Source organism: Pholcus phalangioides, unplaced genomic scaffold, assembly GCF_987345545.1.
Source record: "Pholcus phalangioides strain wild (caught in Gottingen) unplaced genomic scaffold, Ppha-v1.0 ptg000009l_1, whole genome shotgun sequence".
NCBI classification, from domain to species: domain Eukaryota; kingdom Metazoa; phylum Arthropoda; class Arachnida; order Araneae; family Pholcidae; genus Pholcus; species Pholcus phalangioides.
In genome coordinates this window covers 29,752,424-29,780,332 of record NW_028301602.1, presented here as the reverse complement: position 1 = coordinate 29,780,332, position 27,909 = coordinate 29,752,424, and the positions used below count along the sequence as shown (strand labels likewise).

At 35.3% G+C, this 27,909-nt stretch overlaps 1 protein-coding gene and 1 long non-coding RNA gene across 2 annotated transcripts; one reads left to right on the top strand and one right to left on the bottom strand.

The window, feature by feature from the left end:
* LOC149082665 (uncharacterized) lies at positions 1–9,564 on the top strand. Its single transcript, XR_016193195.1, has 4 exons — positions 1–138; positions 3,216–3,312; positions 5,929–5,954; positions 9,392–9,564. It is a non-coding gene; the product is annotated as an uncharacterized LOC149082665 (long non-coding RNA).
* Positions 9,565–12,321: 2,757 nt separating this feature from the next.
* CaBP1 (Protein disulfide-isomerase A6 homolog CaBP1) lies at positions 12,322–27,807 on the bottom strand. The gene is made up of 10 exons (XM_089235937.1): positions 27,761–27,807; positions 23,209–23,353; positions 21,943–22,000; positions 20,312–20,557; positions 19,997–20,215; positions 19,359–19,505; positions 18,364–18,594; positions 16,077–16,162; positions 15,850–15,946; positions 12,322–12,996 (listed from the first exon to the last, which is right to left on the bottom strand). Exons 1-10 carry the CDS (start codon positions 27,771–27,773, stop codon positions 12,934–12,936), a joined length of 1,305 nt encoding a protein of 434 aa, XP_089092063.1. The 5' UTR covers positions 27,774–27,807; the 3' UTR covers positions 12,322–12,933.
* Positions 27,808–27,909: the final 102 nt, after the last annotated feature.

The window sequence follows — 27,909 nt, the reverse complement described above, 5'->3', positions numbered from 1 at the left end:
ACGAGACGATTTCTGATAAGGAAGGGGAGCGAAAAGAAATCGAAGTCGATATCTGATTATCGAAATAAACTGGTATTCTTTCCCAATTTCTCAAGATGATTTATAGGATGGACCGATGCGTATCTGCATTGACAACAGGTACATTAATTCACTTACATATTCATCTTAATTAAATAATAATAATAATGCATAGTGAAACATCGCTACAACGATACTCGATACAGCGATAAATCCCTCTGCAACGATATGTTTCAAACCTTGTTTGGAGATGCCTGTAGTCTAATATTAACTTCTACTGCCTCTCGGTATAACGATAATCCACCTACAACGATATGTTTTCGTGGTCCACAGAGTACCGTTTTATCGAGATTTCACTTTATAATTAATAATACAGGGTGTCCCATATTTTCTTTATTACTTTAAAAATGCGTAAAAGTTAAAAGAATCGGTATACGGGGAAACCTCGCTACAACGATACTCGATATACCGATAGAACCCTCGACAATGACATTTTTTTTTTCAAATATTGTTTGTGTCATTGCCTATAGTGTAATGTCAAACACAACAGTGGAGAGCGACAGTCCTACAACGATAAATCATTCAACCATAACACTTCACTCATAGTTAGAAAAACTGGGGGCAGATGACAGCACTACACATAACAAGCATTACACCGAAACAAACTTTACGTCAGGTTGCACTACACGTACACTCACATTCCCGCATGTACCGATTCGTTGGGGGGTTCCGCGGGGGGGGGGGGGGATGCATGTGTGGTGTAGCAGTGGTAGGTAGGGACTCCACCTCGTTGGGCAATTTGCCTGTTGTGGCGTTGTATTTGTATTTGTACTTCTCGATATAACGATATCTTCTTTAATATCTTCTCCCTTAATATCTTATTTTTTTTACATTTCGCTCGAAATCGTCTTGAATTTAATTTTAACTTTTCAGCTTGTTTTTATTCATCCAATAAAATTGGTATTTTGCAACACACGATCATCGAAAATGTTGATAAAGCTGTTGGTATTGTCACTTTCTCTTTGAGCCGCAAAAGTGCAATACGGTAAACTTCTTTTACATGGCAATGAATATGGAATGAATTTCCTCAATCAACCAATTAATTAGTTTTCCGCGGTGAATAAATACTTTTAAGCGTGGGTCTGATGGTACAAACAACGAAGATTTCGAAAAGATGCCAACAACATCATAAATTTGGTGGCACTTGATGATAATGCTATCTCTCGATATAGCGATACACCACTAAAAAATTGAAATATATAGTTACTGAGACGATCTCATTCATTGCCTTTAATAGTCTGGGGCCTGATTAATGATCTGAGGTCTTGATTAATGGTCTTTAATGATCTGAGGTCTTGATTAATGGTCTTTAATGATCTGAGGTCTTGATTAATGGTCTTTAATGATCTGAGGTCTTGATTAATGGTCTTTAATGATCTGAGGTCTTGATTAATGGTCTTTAATGATCTGAGGCCTTGATTAATGGCCTGAGGGCTTGATTAATGGTTCGAGGTCTTGATTAGTGGTCTTTAAAGGTCTGGGGTCTTGATTAGTGGTCTTTAATGGTCTGGGGGGGGGGTCTTGATTAATAGTCAGGTCTTGATTAATGGTCTTTAATGGTCTGGGGGGGGGTCTTGATTAATAGTCAGGTCTTGATTAATGGTCTTTAATGGTCTGGGGGGGGTCTTGATTAATAGTCAGGTCTTGATTAATGGTCTTTAATGATCTAAGGTCTTGATTAATGATCTGAGTTCTTGATTAATGATCTGAGTTCTTGATTAATGATCTGAGTTCTTGATTAATGATCTGAGTTCTTGATTAATGATCTTTAATGATCTGAGTTCTTGATTAATGATCTTTAATGTTCTGAGTTCTTGATTAATGATCTTTAATGATCTGAGGTCTTAATTAATGGTTTCAGGTCTTGATTAATAGTCATTAATGGTTTCAGTAACAATTTTTTTCTTTTAAGAGCCATATAATTTTAATTTTTGAGAAAAGAACATGGCACTAACGAAAATTTTAGCTCTTCAAATAGAGAAATGAAAGTTGTTTTTTTTCATTATCATCATTATAGTTTTATTATTCCATATTTTACTAATATATCTCTACAAAAAGGAATGTCTCATTTGTAAGATATTTCGGTTCCCTTTTCTTCGATATTACCTGATGAAATTATTTTTTTCCGGATTTCTTATAAATCTTTTTATACTCGTTTATATTATTTATAACTTGTCCTTTTTCATTGCATGTACCTTGTTATTTGATTTGTGCAAGTTGAACAAATTCACTTATAAACAGAAGAAACACACATGTATCCTTCTTTTATATGCATGTTCTCTTCTTTATACATATGAATTTCTTTTTACTTCTTTACATACGCACAGAACTCCGTACACATCCAATGAAGGCCAAGCAAGGGGGACATTTGTCTCCAATAAATATTCATGTCTCGCACGCAAAATATTGCTCAACTCATGGTAGATTATAACTAGTTTAGCAACTCAAGCCTGAGAATAGCATAAGTGGAAAAAATTCCGGAATAAATTAGAGGAAAATGTATGCTAATTTACAGGCGTGATTCAAATATTGTAGCTATAAGCAAAATTAATTTTTGCTGAATATTTTCCGATACATCATCATAATCAAGGAGTATTTTAAAGAGCGAAACAATTTCTCCGGCACCTTTACAATCTAATAATGTGGCCCGCACTCTCGTAAAGGTTGAGCACTTTTGGCCCACTTAAAACGTTAATTTGTCTATTTTTTTATGTATACAACCCCTTAGGAAATTTAAAACATTTTGAGTAACCGCATCTCATTTAAAAATACTTTTCTAATTGAAATCATCTTTCTGAAGCCAACGGTTGCAGAGATATTACCCGAGCAAACAATAGCGTGTCTGTATAAAAAGTTAACATTTTATTTTAATAACTATATAACTCTTGCAACATGAATGACATGTGAAGATGAGTTCTACCAATACCTTCTATAACTACTAGTTATAGATGGCGTTGATTTTACACGTTATTTGGATACTTTTTCCAACTGGAGTATATCTTACGGTTCACCAGTGAAATGTCATGCGCCGTATTACCTATGCATCCTGTATAAACGTACTCTAGTATTTCATATTCACTTCATTTTTGATCACCACAGCAGAGATCAATAAATTCATTTGACATGCTTTCACACAGCTATACTCGCAGGGCTGCTAGAAAACGTTCAGGCTGACATCAAATATGGTAATGACTTCCGTGAAGACATGCTCATTTTCCGTGACGATACAAAACCGTAAGTATTCATTTTATCAGTAGTTTCTATCCATCTGGCATTCGCGGATGCCATGGTGCAACCTTCACGTTTTATCTTTAAGCCAGGTTTTCCTAGGAGCAGGTTTCTGCAGAGCGTGGTGCAGCGTGAAAAAGCTGATTGGTCAAGAAACCTGAATTTTCGGGGGTTTTTTTTATATCAATCAGCATCTCCATGCTGCACACGGCCAACACCTTCTAAAGCAAGAAGCACCTTCTTCTGCTTTAGAAGGTATTGACACGGCACAGAAATTCTACTCCTAGGAAAACCCGGTTGTGTCCGGAAACGTGAGCGCGCGCGGAAAACTGATAATTGCTGCGCAACGATTAGAAAAACTATGTAACAGCTGACCAATTTTTGACTGCGTTGCGTTTGAAAAATATTTTTGAATAATTTTCGCCCCATTTTTTTCTAAGTAACAATAATTTTTTTGGGAATTAAAAGGGTCTGTCTTATAAGTATCGTAATATTCATTGTAAAAAAAAAAACTAGAATAAAAATCTCGAATATTATTCAAGTCATTAGCAGGGTCGTTTCAAGAGCATCATGGGCCCCCGGGCCAAGTGATTTTTCTGAAGCCCTACTAGGCAAATTCTTGAAAACTTCAACTAGATCTCATTTTTGTGAGGCCCCCTTCTTCGCTTGAGGCCCGGCTGGGCCCATGCCTTAAGACGGCACTGGTCATTAGTAAATTTGAAGAACGGTCAAAAATGAGCTCATTAAATAGTTGTTTTTGACAGTAAATTTGGACATTTCCACCAACACCCACAAGAATTACATACGTGTCCCTAAGCACATAAAAACTTGGAACGACTAATTAACATTGACTTGCTGGTGCTCAATCTCTTGATACGCTGCTGACGGTATAAATTGAATTTAACGGTTTTTTGAACATCCCGTGACACGAATTTCAGAAAAACGATTGCACAATTGATTGGATATGTCTTAATCTAATTTCTGCAGTCACCATTAATTTCATATGGGCTCGCATCGCGATTAACAAGGTTCGAATTCCGCTGACTGCATAGTGGTGGACGGCTTCGAAGGCGCCTAAATGAGTCTCTCCAGAGATAGCTATAGGGCCAGGAACATAAAATTCACGCATAGGACAACAGGCAAAATAACCTAACCAGTTGTTAACTTCCGAATTTGGAAGACAGATGACAGCACTTCTCGAACACATACAGGCATTTCTCACAATCAGGATGCCCTATAAATTCGCAAATAATTTAAAAGTTAATAAAAATTGAAGGAATTGGTATATATTCGAATGTGTTTGTACGAAAAGGGTATTCTCACGAAGGGGAAAGGGATTTTTTTTTTTGTATAGAAAAAAAATTTAGTTTCAATTTTTGCCGATAGAGAGCGCCGCACGAAGGCAAATCACTAGAAATATGTAAATCAAAGTCCCCTTCAAAAAGCAGGGTGTACGATTGGCAGCTCATTTCTGAATTTTTCTGTTACTGTGATGCTTACACAAGATTTACATTGCCATGTTGACATTGGGGGAATAAAGCACTATTGGAGAGGACTTAATTGGTGGATAAAGCACTATAGCCGACTGAAGCTTTCGAACATTTCGGACACAAAATAGATTGAAGAAAAGTTCATGTCCAATTAGTGTTGGCTGGCCAATACACTCTTAGATGCGTGATTCTTGCATCAAAATACAACAACAAAAATACCCTTAAAAATTTTGGAGAGGAATGAAATTACCTTTCAAAATTATATTGTCGGATAACAGCGAATCCAATAACTCCTCCTAGATTTTCGTGCAGCACCCTGTATCGAAAAAACGTTAAAAAAAATTTCTGTACCCCCCTTTATGAGAATAAATTTTTCACGAACCACATTCAAATCAGAGGCACCGACATGAAAAAAAAAACCATTCAGGGGCTGAAAGTTGTCAGTCCTCCCGTTTATACGTGATTCGAACCTAATCGAAGGAAGGGAAAGATTGCGTTGCATGGTATATTCAATAAATATTGGGAAGGGCTAAGCCCTTTGAAAAAATTTATTTGGGGGCCTCAAATAGCCTTCAAGCTCCCCCCCCCCCCAACACACATCCTGGTTCCGGCAACATTATACCAATTCCTTCAAATTTTAAGCGTTTTTAAACTATTTACGAATTTATGGGACACCACTATGTAATTTCATATTCATCTTCGCTTAGTTTTATGTTCCGTTTCCTGCAGTCACTTATTTAGCAGCCTAAACGTGTTTATTCATCCTAAGTAAGAATTTTCATGATCTCCTGCGCAATTTTCCGTCATCTTATCAAAATAAAAAGAGATTACATTTTTCGTTTTTTTTTCACTTCTTCAAGACGCCTAAATATTAAAAAGAAAGGCAACACCAGAGACACGGAAGCACACACGCATCCTCGGTTTTTTCTTTCAAGAAAACGTCTTGTTAGCGGAGTAGTTAATTGCTTTAATTACATCATCTTCCTTGCGTCAATTTTTTTTATATCTAAGTAATATGAACAGATTTTGCGGCAATTAATACAGTATAATTAAGTTTATTTGGATACGTGATTTGTTGTCGCCGTGAAAGAAATCCTTGTACATAGTTGTTTTTTTTATTTCATTACTGCAGGGACTTGGAAGAGCCCTTCTATTCACGTGAGTGTATTATTATTTACGTTCTTATTATCGTGAATTATTCTCGTACACAAGTATGAATATACAGTAAAAGCCTGTTATAACGACAGTTCACAATCAGAGAGAAGATTGGAAGTAGGAACAAACAAATATATGGGAAAGAAAAAAAACAAAAACCAAATAAATTTACCTTTATTTCTACCTTTTGTTTTGAACTACTTTTACTGAAATATGCATCTAGAGTTAATTGGGTGCTCACGCATACACAATGTTGACTGTACACAGTGTTGCAAAAAAAAAAATTGGATATTTTTTTTTATCTTACTCATGCAATTTTGGCGTAAAAGAAAATCCGCAAGATCTGGCAGCGAGAAATAACTTACAACAGAGAAAATGATTTGGACTTGTCCAAATTTTGGAAGATTCCAATAAAAATAAAAAATTGGGGGGGGGGGGGGAAGGAGGAGGAGTTTTCCAGGGAAATAACAACGGTGTTAAAACCACAGGTCCTGCACCACCTGCCAAATTTTGTGTTTTGTCCAACACCCCTATATTGATAACAAAGATAATATACAGCATGTGATCCTCTTTGGGGTACTATTGGAATACATTATATCATCTATTAGGAGAGGTACTCTGACATGTCCCATTTATAAACACTTATAAATAGGGTGAAGGGATTTAAAAGAAAACGTCACTTTTTTTTTCGGGTCCAATTTATGTATAACTTTTAAATCATTTGACCATTTTCTGCACACGAGGGCTAATTAGACCGGTACCTACAATTTATTGCCAATTACGAGCTGCAGCCTTTTTTTTCATATTAACTGAAGGGTTGGTGCGTTAACCCATTGATGAGACTCCCTACGGTAGTATTTTTCTTTGGTCATGTCAACGTTTCTGTTGTATCCTTGCGTTGGGAAAGTTTCTGACTAGAACGAACCGGGTATCGAGCTCGCGACACCTGCAAATATCCTTTGGTACTTTAGGCGAGTATCTTACCGACCTTTCAGGGCTACCACGCCCTATAATTTTCAAAGAAAGAGAAAGAAAAACGTTTCTTTTTCGGGAATTCCCGTTGTCGTTATAGCAAATGTGTTCTGATTTTCATTCTTAAATAACTCGCTATAGGCGAATATTTCTTTTGTATCGTTAACATTAGTTGTTGACAATAACTTGCAAATCACTCGTAATAGCGAGATTCTCGTTATATGCCGTACTCATTATAATGGATTTTTACTGTATTTGGGTTTCGGTACGAAGCAATATTTCCTCTCGAAACTCAAGAATAGCATTAATTGTTTTTGTATACTAGTTTCGGCGGAAAGCGAGCTCACAAGTTTTCTTTATCAGTGATTATAAAGAGATCGTTTAAGGATAACAGTTGCAAATTCAAATTTCCAAACCTCCCAAATAATATTCTTCGAGGTTATTCGCCTCGAGACCGTAGTCCTTGGATCGAAATGAAAATTCAATGATCTCACTACCAGGCTCTGCCACGAAGGGATATAAGCACATTGTCCCCGGAGGGCGTGGTCGCGTCCAAGTATACAAGAAAAGGAGCGAGGCAGTGCCGTAACTAGGCAGATGCACCCGTACAGGGCCCATTTGGAAGGGTGGCCCAATGAGCCATTCTGAGCGCAGGAATGGCTAGTTACGGCATCGGAGCTAGGTACAGGGTGGTCCTAAAATAACTTCGCATTTTGCGGCCGCTAGGGTCATCGGCAAAAAATTCGAATGAAATTTGAGGTATAGCTGGTTATAGTCTATATACAAGAATATGCGCTCGAGAAAGAATATCAGAAATTCAGAGCTTTCTTAGTTAACGATTATAGCAGCAAAATTTCGAAAAATTCAAATAGCACCATCCCATAGGCGGGATTGACTTGGAAGTCTTGGGGGGGGGGCATGATGTCAATTCATATACACATTGGATCAGTCGAATCCACCTTTGACGCTGAGGGGCCCATGCCCCACCCACTTTTATGCATTTTAGTGTGATTGGTGCAGTGAAAAACCACGAATGGCGTTGAAACAATATCCGTAGCACCACAAATGAGGACGCAGACTTAGGAAATCTTCCTTGTCTCCGTCCTCATTTAAGGTGTTACTGGTACCGTTCCAACGCTGTTTTGATACGCTGATCATTTTGCAATGCATAAAAGTGAGCTCTCATTCGAATTTTTCGAAATTTTTTCGTTGTGGCCGTAACCGCAAGTGCTAGGATTTCTTTTTGCCTTCATCTTCGAGCGCATGTGCACCGAAATACCTATATCTCATACTTCATCCAAATTCGTTGATTTTTGCTGACACTAGGGGCACGTATACATCGGACATCGGCAAAGTTATTTTATGACCACCCTGTACATTCAAAGGAGGGTAATTAAAAAAAAAAATTGCATTAAGATTCATGGCACAATGCAAAGGGCAGTTGCTGGAAGGCACGGAGCAAAATAAATGCAATTACAAGTGTCACGATGCCGGGAGATACATACAATATGCTGATATGCATTAATACAGGTTTCTTGACTTAAAAGTCGCGACTCAAACACTAGCTGCTGGGCAATCATTTGGGCACCACGAGAACCCATATTCGATTCTCCGCAGGCGGTACAGTGGTTTCCCAATTTAGAAGCGTAAATGCTATCCAGTCCAGCCGTAGAGAGCAAGCGAGTGAGATATAAATGACAGCACTAACTTCGCTCACACAACACTAGATATACAAGCAATTGGTTAAGCACACTCACTCATCCCTGTAATAGGGTTTAAAATAAGGTCCGAACTCTGGCACGACCACCTAGATAACACAGGTTATATAGGAGGTCGTGACTCTGGTCGCAGGGAGTTCCGAAAACCCTCTTATTACGCTCTACTGGCTCTTCACTAATTAAAAATATGATTTATATATATAGGAACTTTTAATTAAAAAAAAAAAGCTCCATGGGTCACGGAAAATAAAAAATATGTATTAAGAACCTCTGCATTAATAAAATTGTCAGGCTAACAATCAATATCTTCAGACCATCTCAATACATGCTTCCTGTACTAAAATTTGGCTGTCTACTAAATAGCTGAAAGGCTATTTAGTGGAGTTATAATCATAACCCTCCATGGGCGGCACAGTGCTAATTGGCTGAAGTTGGTTTTAAACTTTGTGAGCGCCGGTCTCTTGGGAATGTGTGATTATGATCACATTAAAAAAAAAATGAGGCTAACAGCATTTCATATTTCATCACATTACCTTTATGTTAGGCATTAAATTAGAAATACCTCGGAAGAATGGTAATGTGGTGTGTGTGCTGTTTAATAGTATAGTTATAATTTGAAATTTTCTGCATAACTTGAACAAGTACATGATATATTACTACCTTCAATGGGTAATCACTTTTCCAAAATGCATATTTATCTCTTGATTAGATATTTGGTTTCTTTTGAGATGAATTTTTTTTTCTTTTCAGAATCAATTCCAGGTTGGGGAGCACTGACAATCGTGATTTCTGTGTTCCTCTTTTTAATAGCTTATGTATACATGATCTACAAATGCCACAGCATTCGATAAAATGCTTGAATAAAAGAACTGTATATATTTTTTTGCAACTTGGAGAGATGGTTATAAATATATAAAATTTTATTTCGGCTAATTTTTTTCCACTTCAAACATGCCAGTATTTGGATAAAATGCTGTTCAATCATATTTAAGAAAATTGATACTCTATAAAATTAGACTGGGGAAGGAGTTCATACATGAAATAAGACATGAATAAAAAATGCAGGACGTCCATAATTAAAAGACCCACAATAAAGACAATTGTGAAATTTTGTAGAGGATTTCATGAAATGATGGGGATTTGTTTTGGGGGGATTTGTTGCACATGTCACCACCAGAGGGCGTTTTATTAAAAATGACACATTTAGGCAAATGCTCAAATTTTAACAATTGTTACTGCAACAAAACATGTTCCACATGAGGGCCATCATTTTCAAATACCACGTGAAATTACAAGATGGCATGTTCCACAACTGACCAAAGTGTGTGCGGGAAAATGTTCAGCATGTAGCATGAAATTCTGCCTTTAAGGTCAGGTAAAGTTCTTGGATTGTCACGACTTACTAGACGTTTCAAATGCCCCCAAAGCCAAAAATTACATGAATTAAGGTTCGGGAATCGGGTAGGCCATAGATTAGGGAAGCGCCAGCTGATATGTTCTTCTGTAAAATGTGTTTTAACATTAACACACTGCAATGAGTGGAGGAGCTCCATCTTGCATAAACATTGTGTCTGCAAAGCAGTGACATGCTTGAAGAGTCGGAAAAATTTTGTTCTGTAGCAGCAATGCATACCGCTTCCCAGTGATCAAACATGTCACTGGGCCTGTAGAATGTAACTCTTTATAGAAGTAAGGACCAAGAATAAATGATGTAGCAAATCATACCATCACTTTTGGTGCATGCAACAGAACCTCTAAGATAGCGTGCAGGTTTTCTGGTTCTCAAATTCCACAGTTGTGAGTACTGACTGCACCATCCAAGTGAAAATGTGCTTCAGAGGATATTCCAAGGCCATTTTGAATCGACCTCAATACAAGCTAAAAACTGCAGTGAGAACCGGAGTCGAGCGTTATAATCACGTGGAAGCAATCGCTGCACAAGTGAAAGTATGTGCGAATAATATCGGAAGATATTAGGCATGATCTTATGGATAGTTGAACGTGGCCTATCCAATACCTGTGCTACATGCCTGACACACTACCATGAGAATTTGAAGCTCTGTCCTCTTCTACCTGAAGTGAAACCTTCTGTACAGAGTCTACAAGGGTTTTCTTTCTCTTCCAGGATGAACAGTCAACAATCCTGTGGTTTCAAATTTCATCATCATACTCTGAAGGTTTTTTTAGCATTCATTGGACCTTTTGGAATCCTCTTCCAAGTCCAATATTTCCATAGAGCAGTTACTGCGGAATTGCTATTTTGGAAAAACAATTTTACGAAGAAAGCGCAATCTCAAAAACGTAGTCATTGTGAGCAGCAAACACATTGAGAAAAACTCAGATCTTATGTTTCTAGGTTTTATAACAGCTGCTGCGTGACATCATAAATTGACATGTTTACTACAGGTATTCAAAGTGAAACACCCTCTGGTGGCGACAGGTGTAATTAATTTTTTTCCCCAAAACAAAGTCTGATCACTTCATGAAGTCCTCACAAAATTTCACACTTTTCTGATGATTGGTTTTGCCCGTAGGCTACTTTAAAATAGGGTCCTTTGATTATGAACCCCTGTATATTTAATAGAGGCAGGGCCGTAGCTAAAATCTTTGTGGGAGGGGGAACATTTTACTGAAAAGTAAGACAAGAGGGAGCCCTGCAATTATCTCCTCCAGAGATTTTATTGTCCCTTGAATGCAATTATAATCACAATCATACATTATCTTGATATCCAGTGCTATTTAAAATGTAGCTTTCATACGAGTGCTTGATAAATCAAAAAAAATTAAGCAAAAAACAAAATTTCATGGGATTTTCCAATTTTTCCCTATGCAAAATATTCAAAATTATTCAACTATAAACTATGCAAAATTATTCAGAGTATCAGTGCTTGCCCAATTGAAAATAATCTACCAAAATATATGGAACATGTTGTAGACCAGCATTAATATCAAATTAAGTGCCGAAACAGACGTATTCGATGAGGCATTTTGCTTTCCTCTTAACATGGTTAAATTTAAATTAATTTTTTCACCGTGAATTTTTAACAAACTTCATTGCATTCATTCATCAGCAGGTAAAGTGTCCTTACAAATTTTTTTGGATGTTTTGGTTGGCATTTTTTTTATAGGTCTGTTTTATTTTGTCCTATTTCGTGAGAATAACAAACATATCTTTTATCAGCAGCATATTCTACAACCCAATTCAAGAAAAATTTTGTTCAACACAAGTGTCAAAATTTATTGATCGTGAATTCCAGGTTTTCCTCTCCTGGTCTGAATATTTAATTGCAAAATATAAAAAAGGCAAGGGCTTGACAAGTTGCAATAAAGTCTAGGCACCAGAAAAACATTTTTTGGAGCCAAACATTCTTTTCTTGATAAAACATATCCAACATAACATTTCTTTTATTTTTTTCCAGGAGATATAGCGACCCCCCTAATATTGGCAGATATAATAATATGAACTTAAAAATTTTGTACTGTCCTAAGACGCCAGTTTGGTAATCACACACAGAAAATTTTAGACATCAGGCCACCATGACAACTAAAACTGGCTTTGGTGCCTAAATTGGGATTTGTCAAGCCCAGATATACCCACAATAAAATTATTAGAATAAGACAATGTCGAAAAAAAAATTTCATTCATGGAAAAAAATAAAACTTTCATAACAGCAGAGAAATACAAGATAAAATGATTTTTACTTCCACTGGCAAAAATTGCTTACATCCGCAAGAATGTTAGGAATAGAGGCGAATCATTTGATCAAGAATGTAACTGCATAGGGCACGGAAACAAACTACAGACAGTTAAACAGAAATGACTTATTATTCCACACAAAAATTGCATTTAAAACTTTCATTAGTCAAAATAAGGGGCTAAAACAGCAAATAAGTATACAAATAGAGAAAATCACGAGTACAAAACAGTAACAACTTAGAAAATTCTATTAAATGAAGGACAATACAGATGACTTCTTTTGGCTTTCAAATGAGCTGATAGGAATACAAACCAATATTGCTTAATTGAATCCCAAAGATTTTTTTGCACGAAATGCCAATCACCTTTACAAATCCTCTCTAACCCCCCTTTCCCCCCCAATCCGTAACACTCTTTCTCTTTTCTTACATGGATAGATAGACGGAGATTTCGCTTTTTTTTTAAAAGTTCAGGAAATGGAAGAGAGCAACAAGTTTTTCTGATGATTTTGACTCGATTCTGGGAAGTTTAGGTCCAGCCTGATGGTTACTTTACAAATATGTGGAAAAAGTCTCATAATTTATTCACATCACCCTCATAACTCAACTTTCGGTTCAGTATCTGAATCCACATCATCTATACTTTCTTCAGTGGGTAACTGGAAGGGAAAAAAATTATTCAAGTATGCAGTTTTCAATACAAAATTAAAATCAAATTATGTACATAAATTCCTTTTTCTATTTATGTGTACAGTCCAAATACAAATACGATAAAACCTCGTTAAGCCATCACTCAGGTTAAGTCATTTTTCTTCAGACCCTTCCAGCTCTCATAAACCAATGTTATTAAACCCTCGTTTACTCGTCGCTAATTTCAGTTAAGTCGTCACTATGAAAAAGTATGAGAAAGAGGAACAGACTATTTTTATGGCTCCCATTAACAAAAGAGCTTGTTAACAGCATTGCCATATGCTTAAAAGTCACCATAGAATCCTATATACCCAAACGGAACAGTTTAAGCAACAAAAGTTACGCTGGGGAAGTTCATTGACCGACTAAGGTTTTGCAACGTTGGGGACTGTTCAAGCTAGATCATTTCTGCATGGGCTCTACTGGAGAAACAGCGAGACACCCAGGCTCTGTCACAAGAAGCAACGTAAGCACTTAGCCACCCCCTTCCTGGGGGGAGGGCCTCTCCGGCAAAACCGAAATTTATTGATCTGTCAAAGATTACATATAGTGACAGGAAATCAAAAATTATGTAAATCGAAGATTCAAATTAATCAAGTTAAAGTCAAAGTGCAACGGGCATGGATAATAAATAATCATAGAAAGCATGGACTCTACTAATTTAGGACTTGAAATTTTAACAAAATATTTTTGTTGAAAAAAATTAGACATTTTTTCCCAAGTTGAGGTCTTCAGTTTACTTTTCCATGCCCAGGCCCCCTCCACCAAGTCAAAAGTGTTTGAGATTACTCTGTACTTGCATCCTGAACTACTGAGGGGTCATTCTCGTATTACGTCAGCATGAAGGGGAGGGGTTTCCGATTTGCTGACTTTTGATGACAAGGGGGGGGGAGGTTTAAGGTTGCTTATGTCATCAACCACCCCTTTTTGAAGATATGAAATATTCTAAGCTGCTGATGAAATTTTGCTGACGGGGGGGGGGGGGGGTCAAAAATGGCTGAAAATCTGCTTAAGTAATACTTGAATGGCCCCTGATGAATTCAAACACTAAAATTAAGTTTGATGTATATGTAAAATTAATGTGCAATAGAGAGTTCTGTTATGAAGAAAAGCTACTAGTAAAATTACTAGTATAAATCAAAGTGTACAATACATTTCACCACAATAATTTAAGTAATAAGAGATAAAAAGATAAAAAATTGCTATTATTTTTTCTTAATATTAAGATTAAGAAATTTTTAATATTAATTTATAATATAAATTTTATTAATATTATTTTGATTCATACTTTAATAAATGTCATATTATTTTAAATTTATATGATTTTCGTAACATTGCACATTAAAACTGACGGAACTCTGCTTAAGTCATAATTTTTTGATAACTTGGTGACAACTTATCGAGGTTTTACTGTATGTAATTTATCAACAAACATTGCCTAATATCACAAATAGTTAAATTTGGTTAATTCAAAACTGGAAAAAACTCCATGAATCCTTGAGTGAGAAAAAATTCATCACTACAGGAGAAATAAGTTTGACCGACCACATGCTCTTTGATAATTGGTAGCCTCCCAGATTACAACTATGACATTTTTTAATATATGCTATAGGCATTTAGCAACATATAATAATCATTTGACATAGTAGCACACCGGCAACCTTGACTTAACCTCTACAAATGTTTAGTTTTCTACAATCAGAACAATTTCATAACCAATAACATGTTAAGAATGGCAGTCTGGTACTGGGATCTGACAGTCAAACTGGGCAGTGAGTGTGCATGACCAGGCCTACTTACAAAAAAGAAATTAAACTGGGCCACAGGCTTCTAAAGGTTGAGAAGTAATGCTTTATAGTAGCCTACTCCCCCCAAGCATTAAGATTTCATACTCTGACAAATTTTTGTGTGATTTCTATAATTGTCCTTGCTATTGAACCTGCTAAATCACTTTACATTCATTAGGGATTCACAGGGATATATTAGGCTTGAAACTTTTGCATTAACCTTTTAAGTGGCAACCACAAGATAAAATGTCACCTCCATAAAAGCCTCGTATTTCAGCATTGACGAGACTAAATATTTTGGTAAATTCCAATGGAAAATTTTTCTCAACCCCTTAGTTTACACCTGCTGAAAATTGGAATGAAGCCTACTTCAGTAAAAAAAAAGGGTATTTCAGTAATTTTCTAATTGCCACTTAAAAGAATTATGGTATCATAGCCAAACCAAGAGAGCTTCTAAGCTAATGGTGCTTTCACACTGAGAATTTATATTTTGACCTACTCTAATGAATCTCAAATGGTATTTCACATTTCATCCCATTTACTATATTTTAAAGCTTAACATTTTGAAAAACTAGAAAAGACATCTGCAATACTATCCATGCAAAAGAAACCCCCCCCCCTCTTATTTTTGGGACCTAATTTTTGGTAAAAAGGGGTTCCTTATAGATGTTAAAATATGGTACATGGGAAATGCAAAAACCCACATCTTTTACTTAGCAAACAGAAAAATCAAAAAGGATGAGAAACTGCGAAATCCAAAGAGGGCGAATTATTCTTCCCCCTTTTTTCCCTACGGGGTAAGGGTTTCCAAGCAGATTATATTCACCATAACACCCCCATTCAAACCCCAGTCCACACACATAAATGGGTTTTTTGTTTCAACATTCAACACAATTTCCATAATACCATTAGAGCTACTAGAATGAATAATACTTTTGCTAGGTGTAATAAACATACATAATCATAACACCAATGCATGATCTAGGAAGCATATATATCAAAACTGCTGGAAAAAAAAGAAAAGATTTAACTCACTTCACCATCCTTTCCATCCCATGGATCTGTCTCTGAGATCTCTGGAAGTTTTGCACCTTTCACGGGAACACTGCCACCTCTTCCTACTGACACAGTTCTTAAAAAAAAAATATATTAAATGACAAAACTGAAGAATAATGAATCGAGAAGACAATAGCAAACACAAAACACAACTTACATCATAAAGAACAAAATTTTTTTAAATAATTTTATAAACAGAAACATACCTTACGAAATCTGATATGCCATCATAACTGAAAGGACCACGGAGTATTGAATACTTCATCTTTCTGACATTCATCACAGCCATAGCCTAAACACAATGGAAAAGATCCTTCTCTTTTTATAAGTTTCTTCTTGAATACATGTTTAAAAAGTTAAATTTTATGTAATTTAACACAGTAGTAATTTTTTCCCCACAAGCTATCTTCCAACAGAGAGCACAAACCCCCATTCTTATAAATATTCTTGGTATAACCATTATGTTCAAGAAGTTCCAGAACTTATTTTATTACGGGAGAATGAGTAAAGATAGAATCGGTTTATTTGGTGTTTCCTTCAAAGTTCCACCTTCTGCAATTATGCATTTTCACCATCATCCATACAAAGATATAAATGCCAACTGCATCTTTTTGTTACATTCTCCAGTGCCTTTGTCGCTGCACTTCAAAACGTGAGAATCATTGTCTTTTCAGCAAATTCCTTTTCAAAGGAAAAAGTCACACGGCCAAGATCAGGGGAATAAGCTGGTCATGGAAATACCTGATTAATGTTTTGAGAGGTAATCTGACACCAGGAAGGACCTCATAGTCAGCACATCATAATGGAGCACCCAGGACTTGGCCTGCAAAAGATCTGGCTGCTTTGACAATGGTGATTTGTTCATCCATTGTGGACACTGATGGTCGCCCTGGCCTCTCATCCTCGATATTCTGTAAGCAATTTTTAAACTGCTGATGGCCTCATAAAGTACAGCCAGACTCATTGATGTTTCATTGTATGCCGATTTAATCACTTGCAAAATCTCAGTAAAAGAAACACAAAATTTGACACTTGAATGCTGTTTGAAATTTGACATCTTTGGTCCGTGACGGAAGGTTTGAATGCCTGTAATGACGAGGTACAAGTATGCGCTGTATGTATTTGAACTGGATGAAACTGGTTCTGACTAGCTGATCACACGATATTCTTTGATTATTTAGCAGGAAAAGACAAAACATTTTACATTTGGAAAATATCTAAAAGTTCCAGAATTTCTTGATATAACATCCCTTTCAAAATGTCTACCATTCATGAAATAATTTTAAAATTTTGGGTTCCTAAAAACGGGCATCTATTGTATTTAATTTCACTGTAATGCAAAAAAACCTATATACAATATAAATGAATTTATTATAAATTTTTGAATTGTGATTTCAAATGACTAAGTACAGTACAGTGAAATGCCTATTAGAAAATATTGGGAGCAGGGGGTCAAACCCGATATTTTTTATGAGTTTTATAAAGATAGTGACAACTATTGGGAAGGAGCCTCAGGCTTATGGACCGGATCTGGATACAAGTTTATGCTTGTGATACCTATATAAAGATACACAAATGATCGGAGAACCATCGTACTTTTGAATGGCATTACAAAAGTGCTTGCACAGTAACCTCAATAAATTGAGGTGAATGGGACAGAATATAAAGTTACTGAAATCTCACAATATCCAAAAAACCAATAGAAAAACAACTTTCAGGGTGGGAAGAACTCCCTATATTTATTTTATGATGAATATACTATAAATATAAAGTAATGAAAAAATTAAGCAAATACTGCAAGGTCCATCTCTGGCCACCGGTCTAGTTGGAAATTACTCTCCATCTGATGAAACTGGTTTTAACTTGTTTCCTTTGGATCTATGTATTTTTATACTTACTCTTACCTATTCAGAGAGGTTCTGATTACCAGGCAATTATATTAGGGACGCCAAAATCAATTTCATCTTTGTAATGGAAGGTGACATGCTCCAGTCCCACAGACCAGACATGCAAATATTGCAAGTGAATCTCACTTTTTATAAAAGATATGAAAGGTTTTTTTACACTAAACGGACCTATGAAAAATTCTGGACTGTGGGCCAACTGAAGACTGTAGATTAAGAGAATTAAGACTCTTAGTCCCTGGCAACACATTTTCTAGGCAAAAAAACAGAAAAAGGTTTTCAGATGAAAAGTTAAAAAAATTCCACCATCTCGGATTATCCAGAACTTTTGAAACTCAAATTAGAGGTTCTACTGTATAGGCTATTATCGTCACACAGGATTTTCTCTCATCTTATTTTCTCATTATTTATCAATATTTTTCGAGAACAGTTGCAAACTATAAGATGCAGTTACTTTTAACATTCATTAAAAACTACTTTATTTGATTTGCAAAATTCAAAAGCATGTTAAGACTTTCATTGAATTGAAAACACTAAAAAATTTTAGACAGAATAAATCATTTTCGATAAAATCTTAAACACAACTCACCGGGTAACCAAAACCTCCAATTTCCAATGCATCTTCTAATGTAGGATAAGTCATTGCCTCAGTCCACACCCATCCCCAACCAGTTTTTTTGTATTTGTCTCCGACTTCTTTCAGGATATTCAGATAGTTGTTGCGACAAGATGATTGACAGTCCAGTATATGGGGTAGAACACTTATTACGCACAGTGGATGATTCTCGCATGCTTCTTTCAGGACATCAGCACTTGTTATCTGGAAAGAAAAAAAAATAAAAATTCCCATAGCAAAAATCATTCAAAAATAATCAAAATCTTTTATTTACTATTTACATAATTTTAATAGTTTTTTATCATTCATCAGCAATTAGTCTCGGCCCCTTTCCTGGAACAATTCATTTCAACTGTCAGAATTACATATGCAATATATTGAAAATTTACAAGCTTTCAGTAAAAAATTCCACTTTTTTTTTCTATCATAAAGTTGACTTTCATCTAATTTTCAGCAAGTGTTAAATCGGGAAAACAGAAAAAGAAAAATCTTATCAAGAGAAATTGGTTTTACAAAATATTTGGGACCATCATCACTAAAATATGCAGTTTCAAGTGAGCACAATATCTCGTTGATGCAAAGATACAGAATTGCATCAGGATTAGCGAGGTATTTTGTCTAAATTCCAATGAGAGTGTTAGGTGTGTACCAGACAAGTTAAAATGAAAAATTGGAACCATTCTTAACACAAAAAAGCCATTTCAAGTTGCAATTAAGGTTAACCCCATGAAATAAGATTCTTTTAATCAAAAAAATATCATCTGAACTAATCAGTTGGAATTAACACTGTACTGAAAATTTAGAAGCAGAGTTTAATATACACACCCTAAATTACAGAATATACTTTAGAAGCTAGAAAAATATTTTCTATGATCAATAAAAAGAACAAAACAGCACAAGACGGAAAAACACATTAAGAATATCAGAGTGAATTACAGAGTAAAAAATCATAACCAATGGTACAATACCTGAACAACTTCTGGAGGAGGAGTGTTTTCAGCGACTTTCTCTAAAGCCCAGTTTATAATATCTTGGGCTGTTCGACCACCGTTATAATCTTCAGCATCACCTTTGGGACCCGCAGGGAAAAACTTGATGGTAGGAAATCCTCTGACCTATAAAAACATAATTAACAATGATGAGGTAAAAGCTAGCGACACATTTCGAAATAGCAGTAATTAAATTATCTTTGTTATTGGAGAAGATAAATTGTTGAGAAATATGACTTACAAATCTAAGATTCAAACTACCACCCATGGGTATAGGTTTCAAAAATTAAATTCAACAAAGAAATTTTATCTAGTGTTTTTTTTTTCATAAGTTCAAGGAACAGTGTAAGTCATTGTAAAGAGAAAGTTTAAGAGTTTATCATGGTCATTTAATACTTTTAATACAAGTGTTTCAATTCCCATTTATCCTAAATTTTTTTACGCAGAAAGAAAAAGCTAATAAGGAATGTTGCACGAAATGAGAGTACACTCCAAAAAATCAGAAAAAAACATATATTGCACAGGTGCTTTAGAGAGCAATCATGTGTACACAAGTAATGACACATCAAGAATCAAATATCAGTTTCAAATAAACACAAATACAAAACTGAACTTACATCATACTTCTGACTCATTTCACTGTGAACAGTTGCATCGAGAGCTCCAAGCTTGACTTTACCTTTTAACTCTGTGGCGGCTTGAGCCCATTCAGGTTCCAATCTCTGACAATGCCCACACCAAGGAGCAAAGAACTCAACGAGCCACATATCTGTACTGTCCAGAACAGTTTCCTTGAAGTTATCATCTGTCAGCTCGATCACATCTTTGGAATCACCCTGAAAAACAAATATTCAGATTTTAATACAGAGAGGAAAAGAAAACCTAAATCTTAGAAAACGTGGAAATCCATGCAACAAATAAGAAAATTATACCTGTGCTCTCTTCTGTTTACCACTGCCACCGCTAGATTTCTTACCACCCAATTTTTCATCAACAGATCTTCTCAATTCTTTGAATGCTGCATCTACAATACCATTAGCAGTCCTTGGTCCACTATAATCTATAGGTTTTTTCTTATCGGCACCAAATATCTTGATCGTTGGAAATCCTCGAACTCCAAACTGGCCGCCAAGTGACTTATGCTCATCTGCATTTACGGCTCCCACTTTTGCTATGCCCTGAAATATATATATTCTATCACATTATACAACATATTTTGTTATTCATATTTAATCAAATTCTCTGTCACAAGCAAACATACATACAAATGCGAGCTGATCTCCCTGTTAAAAAGTCTCGCCACAGAGAGCAGCATTCCTACAAACAGTACAAATATTCAGTCACTACACATCACTCACTTCACTTCTGAGATATAGATGGCAGCACTGAAAAATCATACACAACACTAGATACACACTCAGACTGTTAGGTACACACACACTTACACTTCCGGCACAACTCAGTAGTTAGTAAATTGCCTATGGCGATAGACCTGAGTTGTGCTCGTTTGAAAAAAAAAACATACATCAAAATACTCTTTGAAGTATTTGTGTTCAATCAAACCCAAGCAACTTTTTTACACCTAAATACAGTCAAACTCACTAAATACAAGCACATTTGATTCAATATTTCTGATAAGATAAAAATTAAAAAGATTTTTGCTTTGCTATTTAATTGCGTTGCACATTTCAAATTTTTTAAATGGCAGTTTTTATCAGAAAATTCAAAACTAAAAATTTGTTAAAAAAAAAAAAGTTCACCCCTCCCAGATGATTCCTTAAGGGTTTCCAAGCTGAATTTGGAATTCTATAACAGAATTGAACACCAGTGCATGTTTATGTAACAAAAGCTTGTCAAGCATGAAATAATTTCTGATATTAACATTTTTCTTAAGAGCGAGAAGTGACTTTTACCACTGATTTTGCTAGAAGAAACATTTTTTGGCAACACAGTATTATATAATGTAGGGGTTTCTTTGTTCGTAACAAAGGAGGATAAAAAAAAAATTAGGTGCCGACAAAATTTCTTACGAGCTAAGCATTCATTTTCTTCGATCCACCATTGGTGAGCCTCAGAAGTTTGAAGTTTGTCTAGTGCACATTACTCAGCTCTTGGTGAAATATTTCTTGACAACCTTTACCCATTTCATGGGAAATCTCTGCAAACTACTCAAAGACAATACTATCATGTGCATATAGACATGCCTTTAAATAGCCTGTTTTGTAATTTTTACGTGTCAGTATATGTGGTGAAATGGATTTCCGGAACTCGTGTGTTCCCCCTAACTTGATCAGACATGGCATAAGCATCAATATTAATTTTTTTAATTGCCACGGCGTCCTGCATTTATCAAGCCCTACTTAGTAAGTTTTACATTTGGGTGCATATAAGTTCACATATAATCAATACGCAATGTGTTTATTACGATGTTATCAAATTTCTAGGACATTTCTCTTACCAGTTTTACATTTGTAATATTTCACAAAGTTTACAAGTAACAGCTAATGCTAGACTTCCCTGTCTTCTTGCATTAACAAACTTCAATTGCATTAAAAATCCTCACCTTCAAGGCAGTTGCTGCCTTAGAGTATTCAGAAACCAATGCTTGACAATGTCCACACCTGTTAATATATTAGGGTAAAAATTAAAAGGAAAAACATTATGAATGCAAAATTATAAAACATTTTTAAATTCACAAGTGAAAATTTCGGTACTCAAACTTTCAGTGGCGATTTGGAAAATATTCACTGTTAAATGGACTATTGAAGAAGGGTGCAAAATATGAACATTTTTCGAGACATTACTACTATTAAACCACACATCTACCTCGTCTATATTCCTCTGCAGAACTTCTAACGAATTAGCACACGCAAGGTCTGTGTTGTGAACATACCTTGAAGTTTGTTTCTTGTAATGCTTGTTATGTGTAGTGTTACCATCAATTTCTCTAACTATGAGTAAAGCATAATAACTGAACATATTCAGACTGCAGGTATAGAGCAGCTGTCTTGAAATTCACCACCATGACCAAGGTTTTGTCACAAGTTGATAATTTTCTTCATTTTAAAAAGCTGTAGATATTTGAAGACACTAAAAATTTATTAAAATCACTATTGATTTTATTAAAATTTATAAATCACCCTACAACAGCTTTTGAGACAGTGTTAGGAAACAACTTAGGTATATCGAACAAAATTGTAAGTATGGGTGTTTAAGAGAGTAGTTTTCTCATTTTGTAATTCTCCAGCACGGAATCCAATTGAGAACATTCAGACTCAACTTGATCACTGTATCCTTGCAATAGCCTATTTTTTAATGGTACACATTCTTCTGTAGAATCTAATGAATCAGTAGGTGTGAGAATGTGTTCTCCGATCATATGCATGGTCCTTGACATATTTGCAGTGTCAGAGTTGTGCTTCTATTGTGTTCTTGCTGGTGCTGTTACCATCTGTCTTCCATATTCTGAAGTGAAGATGGTAAATACTTGAATTTTCATGTTATGTAAGTATAATGTTGAAGGTATGACTGTTCTTTGTGGATAGACTTTTTCAAAGAGGGGACCAGAGCAATAGACTGCCCCTACACTTTCCAGCAGTGTATTCTAGCTTTCAGAACATCTTACTGGACTTATTAAAAAAACAATTTTTCTGGACACAAGCTGATCACATTAATGCAACTCGACTGTAATTGGATCTGATAGTGGCATTCAAAGAACACTGCTTTCATTTAGATACGATTATGCCCCTATATTTAAAAATATCACTGGCAAGAAAAAATGAGGAGGGGGGGGGGAAGGGCAATTAAAAATATTAATAAATCACTTTACCATGGAGCATAGAATTCCACAATCCACACATCCTTACTATCTTCCACTTTGGTAGGGAAAGTTGACGGAGTCAAGTCTATGACATCATTGTTTCGGTCATACAATGCACAGACACAGCAGAACAATGAGAGAAACGAAAAAATCACTGGAACAAAATAAAATACTCTATTAAATGCCATTAAAATAGAGTTATATCACAAGAATAAATTGACCATGCAAATATACTATATGAAGTCTCAGCTTTTTTCTTACACATTATGTAAAATAAAACACATAAATCAAGATATAAAGAGTTTAAAATGTCATTTTTCAGCTTTCCATTGTTTTGATATAAAGTTTTCTTTTTCCTAGTATCCTTAATGAAGCGAACTTGAATTAATTATCTTCACAGAAATCTAGATATAAATGATTCTGTTACCTTTATATATACATTATAAATAATATATAAATCATAATTATAAACATAAATGTCTGACAAATGTATTGTGATCAACATGTTTTATGAAATACATCCTAAGATACTGCAAATTTGCTGCAGTAGGTTTGACTATTAGAATTAAGTTGGGTTTTTTTAAATTGGCAATGACTACAATTTTTTGTAACCTCAGTAACAATCGATACATTAATGTCCCATAATATATCCCTCACAGACACAAATTCCCAGATGAGAGAAATCTAGTTTGTAATCAAGAAAAACATTTCACTACAAAAGGAAATAAGTCATGCAAATAAAGGAAAAATTAGAGATTTTGAGGTGACCATATGACCAGTTTTTTGGGATATTTCTGTAATTTTAGCTCTCCTGATTTTTTTCTTTCCTTTGCAATTTGCCATTTCTTCTTGTACTTTCAATGAAGCCTACTTGAATCAATTTTTATTCTCCACTGAAATCAGTGACTATCAATATTCATCTCCCGTGTCATGTAAAATGGTTTTTTTTGTGAGGAATTCATTTTAATCCACTGATTTGCAATAGCATTTCCAAACATTGACTTTTTTTAGACTTTAGCAATAATTGAAAACTTTGCACCATTTTCGCATCATATTTGGCAACAGTTGGAAAATAGGTAAATCTGAAGCATTTTCACCAATGCATCAAATTTTTGTCTTAATGAAATATGATCATGCTACCGATGCCTACATAAAACAATCGAAACTCAGAATTGCACTTAAATGAGTGATCGATACATTAATCGAAAATGCACATACAGTAAAAGCTACAAAAAAACCGAAATATAATTTTTGCTTTCAATGGATGCAACATACTTTCAAATCAAATAAAAATCAACCTCATTTCGCATCAAATTACACCAGAGTCTAGTGCTGGCATCTTTAACCCGTTGCTCGTGAGCACCATGGCGCTCCCTGAAGCACCCAGAGTGCTTGATGCTCTTATCCAATTTCATGCTCGTGAGTACTTAATCGAACACCTTGTACTAATTACATTCAAGGACTGAAATCATCCTGATTTCATGCATTCGTATGTCAAATTTGCAGTAAGGGTGGTGATCTTTTGATGATGGATGGGTACAGGCTGTGCTTGCAACTGAAAAAAGGTTGAAGATCTCTGGTCTATTGCCTTGGTACCAAATTAGGGATGGGGATTCTGAATTCACCCCTTCCCGATTTCTTTGACAATGCAGATTCAACACCATATACAGTCGAATCTATATACAATCAAATTCTTAACGAATACTGATATAGCAAAAATCTCGTTTTAATGCACACTTTTCTAATCCCCCAGATAAGTTTACATAGGAACAATGCAAAAACAGGGAATTCCTTTATAACGAAATTTCATTATAACAAAGTGATTATTCCAGTCTCTTGGAGTTTGTTACAATAGGAATCGACTGTAGAAGGGAATACCAAAATTCATGTTTGAGTCAAATGAAAAAATGGTATCTAGTCGAATCCATGTACTGTAGTGCCCCAATTATTCCGGCTAATATAGACCAGAGATAGTTTAGATACTCTGAATCTAACAAGACCCAGATTATTCAACTCTTTCACCAGCATGGTATATTTCACTAATGTGTTAATTTCAAAACACTACAATGGAACGCCTAGTTTTAAAGAAACAAATTGTTCTGATTTTTGAGCAGGTGCAAAAGTGCCTTTCCCTCCTGCCTTCCAATAAAAATACTCATTAGCGACAAACACGCAAAAGTAGTTGCCATTATTTCCTATTATATATAGGCCAACTGTCTGAAAATTCTTTCCACTACCTTCAATTAAACAAAGAGAAGGAAAGATAAATTTCAGTCTTTTTTTTCCGTTATCAAAATGTGAAAAGAAAAATTCCGCCTACTGACATTGAACTAACGAGGTAAAAGGAGAGAAGAAAAAAGAACAGTTAAATTGAAAAGTATATGCTTCACAGAATCTCTAGGCTCATCATCGTCGAAATGAGACTATTGAAGAGAAGAGATAACTTTGCTGCGGAAAGGGATAAAATTGACTAAAATAATGATGTGAATGATGTACACACAAATATTAGAAAAAAAAACCAAATAATCAAAATATTGAATCATGGCATGAAATTACATTACATAAAATAATGTATTATAAGATCATAACTACAGAACTTAAAAATTTTTTGCTGCGGTCAAGTCATCGTTTTTTGTTGTACTCCTGTGTCAGGAAAGTTTTCTGACAAGGACAAACTGGGTACCAAACTCGAGACACCTCTAAACTTCCTTTGGCACTTTAGGAGAGTATCTGATTAACCGGGCTATTGCCCCAATGAGAAAATGACCATGAATTGAACTACATGAATAAGTTTATTGTCATACCACATTGTTTGCCTGAGAGCAACACAAAATGTTTGGAATTTGTAATAGCATATCTGCCAACATGAAAGAGGATCACTCTATGCTCTGAAAAAGTTGAGAAAACTTTTTACTTTTCTCTTCGGGTAAAATTTTTTTCTGGCACCTAGATTTTTATGATTTGTCCAGCCCTGATGTATCTTAAGCATATTTTTCCAACAATTTAAATTAGACTAAAGAAAGGGAAAAAAGATTAAATAATTCAAACAATTCCTTTTTACAGAATCTGACAAGATTTAACTTTCTGCAGTTGAAGTTTTAAATTCTAATCACACAAGGTTGGCACCCGAGTGGCATGGTTGTAAGAATACAGATAAGATATTTTCCCTAATGAGCTTGAGGTGACCGCAAAGAGATGGTACCTTCATTTCCAACCGAAATCTGTAATGGCAATAAATTGCAGTGTAACAATGTGGTTGGAACTGATGTGGTGAAGTAGCGAGACAAAATTGTACAAAGATTTTATCCACCGATTGCAATTTGTTAACATACTTAACCTCAAAAACAATAATACAAGATCTAATATAATCACGAGGCTTCTCTACAGATTTGAGGGAATCAAACCTCCGACACTCTAGGACGGAGTGAGTGCCCTAGCCTATTATTTTCTGTCTTTTTTCTTGTTTTAATAGCGATAGTGTTATATTTTTGGTGAATTTTTTCTTTGGCAAGAAAGACATCTGCAAACACAACTATGTTACACTCTTGACAGCTTCTCGTCGGGCTTTTAAGTGTCTTTCACGCCGAACAAAAAAAAATCCCTACCATATCACCAAAAGGGATTATACTATATTCTGACCTTGACGTACGAAGGGAGGATTCATTTTCCAAGGAGGGAAAACGGGGAGAAAAATGGGAAAAAACTCAGTAAAATAACGCAACAGATGCCAACGGAAAATATTAACCCCTGCTCCTTTTCCCTGCAACCTTTTTACCGTAAGAACATAAATGGAATCGCCCATCATGACATTTCATGATGTAGCCAGAGGACAACTCAGCATGGGTGTACAATAGTGGTTCCCAGCAGAGAGTGACATTGTTTCTCAGATTAAATTTAGACTGCAAAATAATGAATAATTTTTCTTGCTTCGAGCAATGTGCACACACACAATCTTTGTTTTACACGAATTTTATCAGTCTCATTTAAATCTCAGCACTAAAATTCACACACAACAGTAGATTTCCTCATTGGTATATGTGCCCACACACACGCTTCCAGCACAACTAAATTGGTAGCGAATTGCCCATGGCTAGAGTCTTGCCAGTTAAAAACACTGACATTTAAATAAAATAGCATATCTTTGATCATTCTTCATGATTATTTTAAGAAATCTTCTCGAACTGTTAACACATTTGAGATACCTTCCTTAATTTCATATATATATATTTTTTTTATTCGTATTTCAATACTTAATAGCATGGAAGACCATTAAGCATTTGAAAAACTATATAGTCACAACTATAAGCAATTTAGCTTTTATATTAGATGACCACGAATAAAATTGATAGCATACTGCAGTCTACTAAAAAAAAACACAATTTAAATACCTCATACATAATATTCATCATTTTCACAGATCCCTTTAAAAATAACCCCAAATATGTCATCGCAATGCAAAAAATAAACAATTTTAATGCATTTACGAATCATTTGATTGCATTTTTTCAAAATTTGACATTTTTGTGGATTCAAAAAAATTAAAAACACCCCCAAAACTTACCAAATCTCTTCATCTTGTCTATTATCCACTGGAGCCGGCAAAACACTGACCAGCTAGAAAAACACAGAATTAAAAAAAAAAAGAAATTCGTGGCTCATTTCCATTGGTCGAGAAAGGTGCCGCCCATCAGACTGACACACGTCGACAAA

What these genes read in the sequence shown, in the direction of transcription:
- CaBP1 (XM_089235937.1), bottom strand. An exon ending in AAATGAGTCAGAAGTATGAT is followed by an intron (nt 19,506 to 19,996) that starts GTAAGTTCAGTT and finishes ATGTTTTTATAG; the next exon opens with GTCAGAGGATTTCCTACCAT. An exon ending in GGCATATCAGATTTCGTAAG is followed by an intron (nt 15,947 to 16,076) that starts GTATGTTTCTGT and finishes TTTTTTTTTAAG; the next exon opens with AACTGTGTCAGTAGGAAGAG.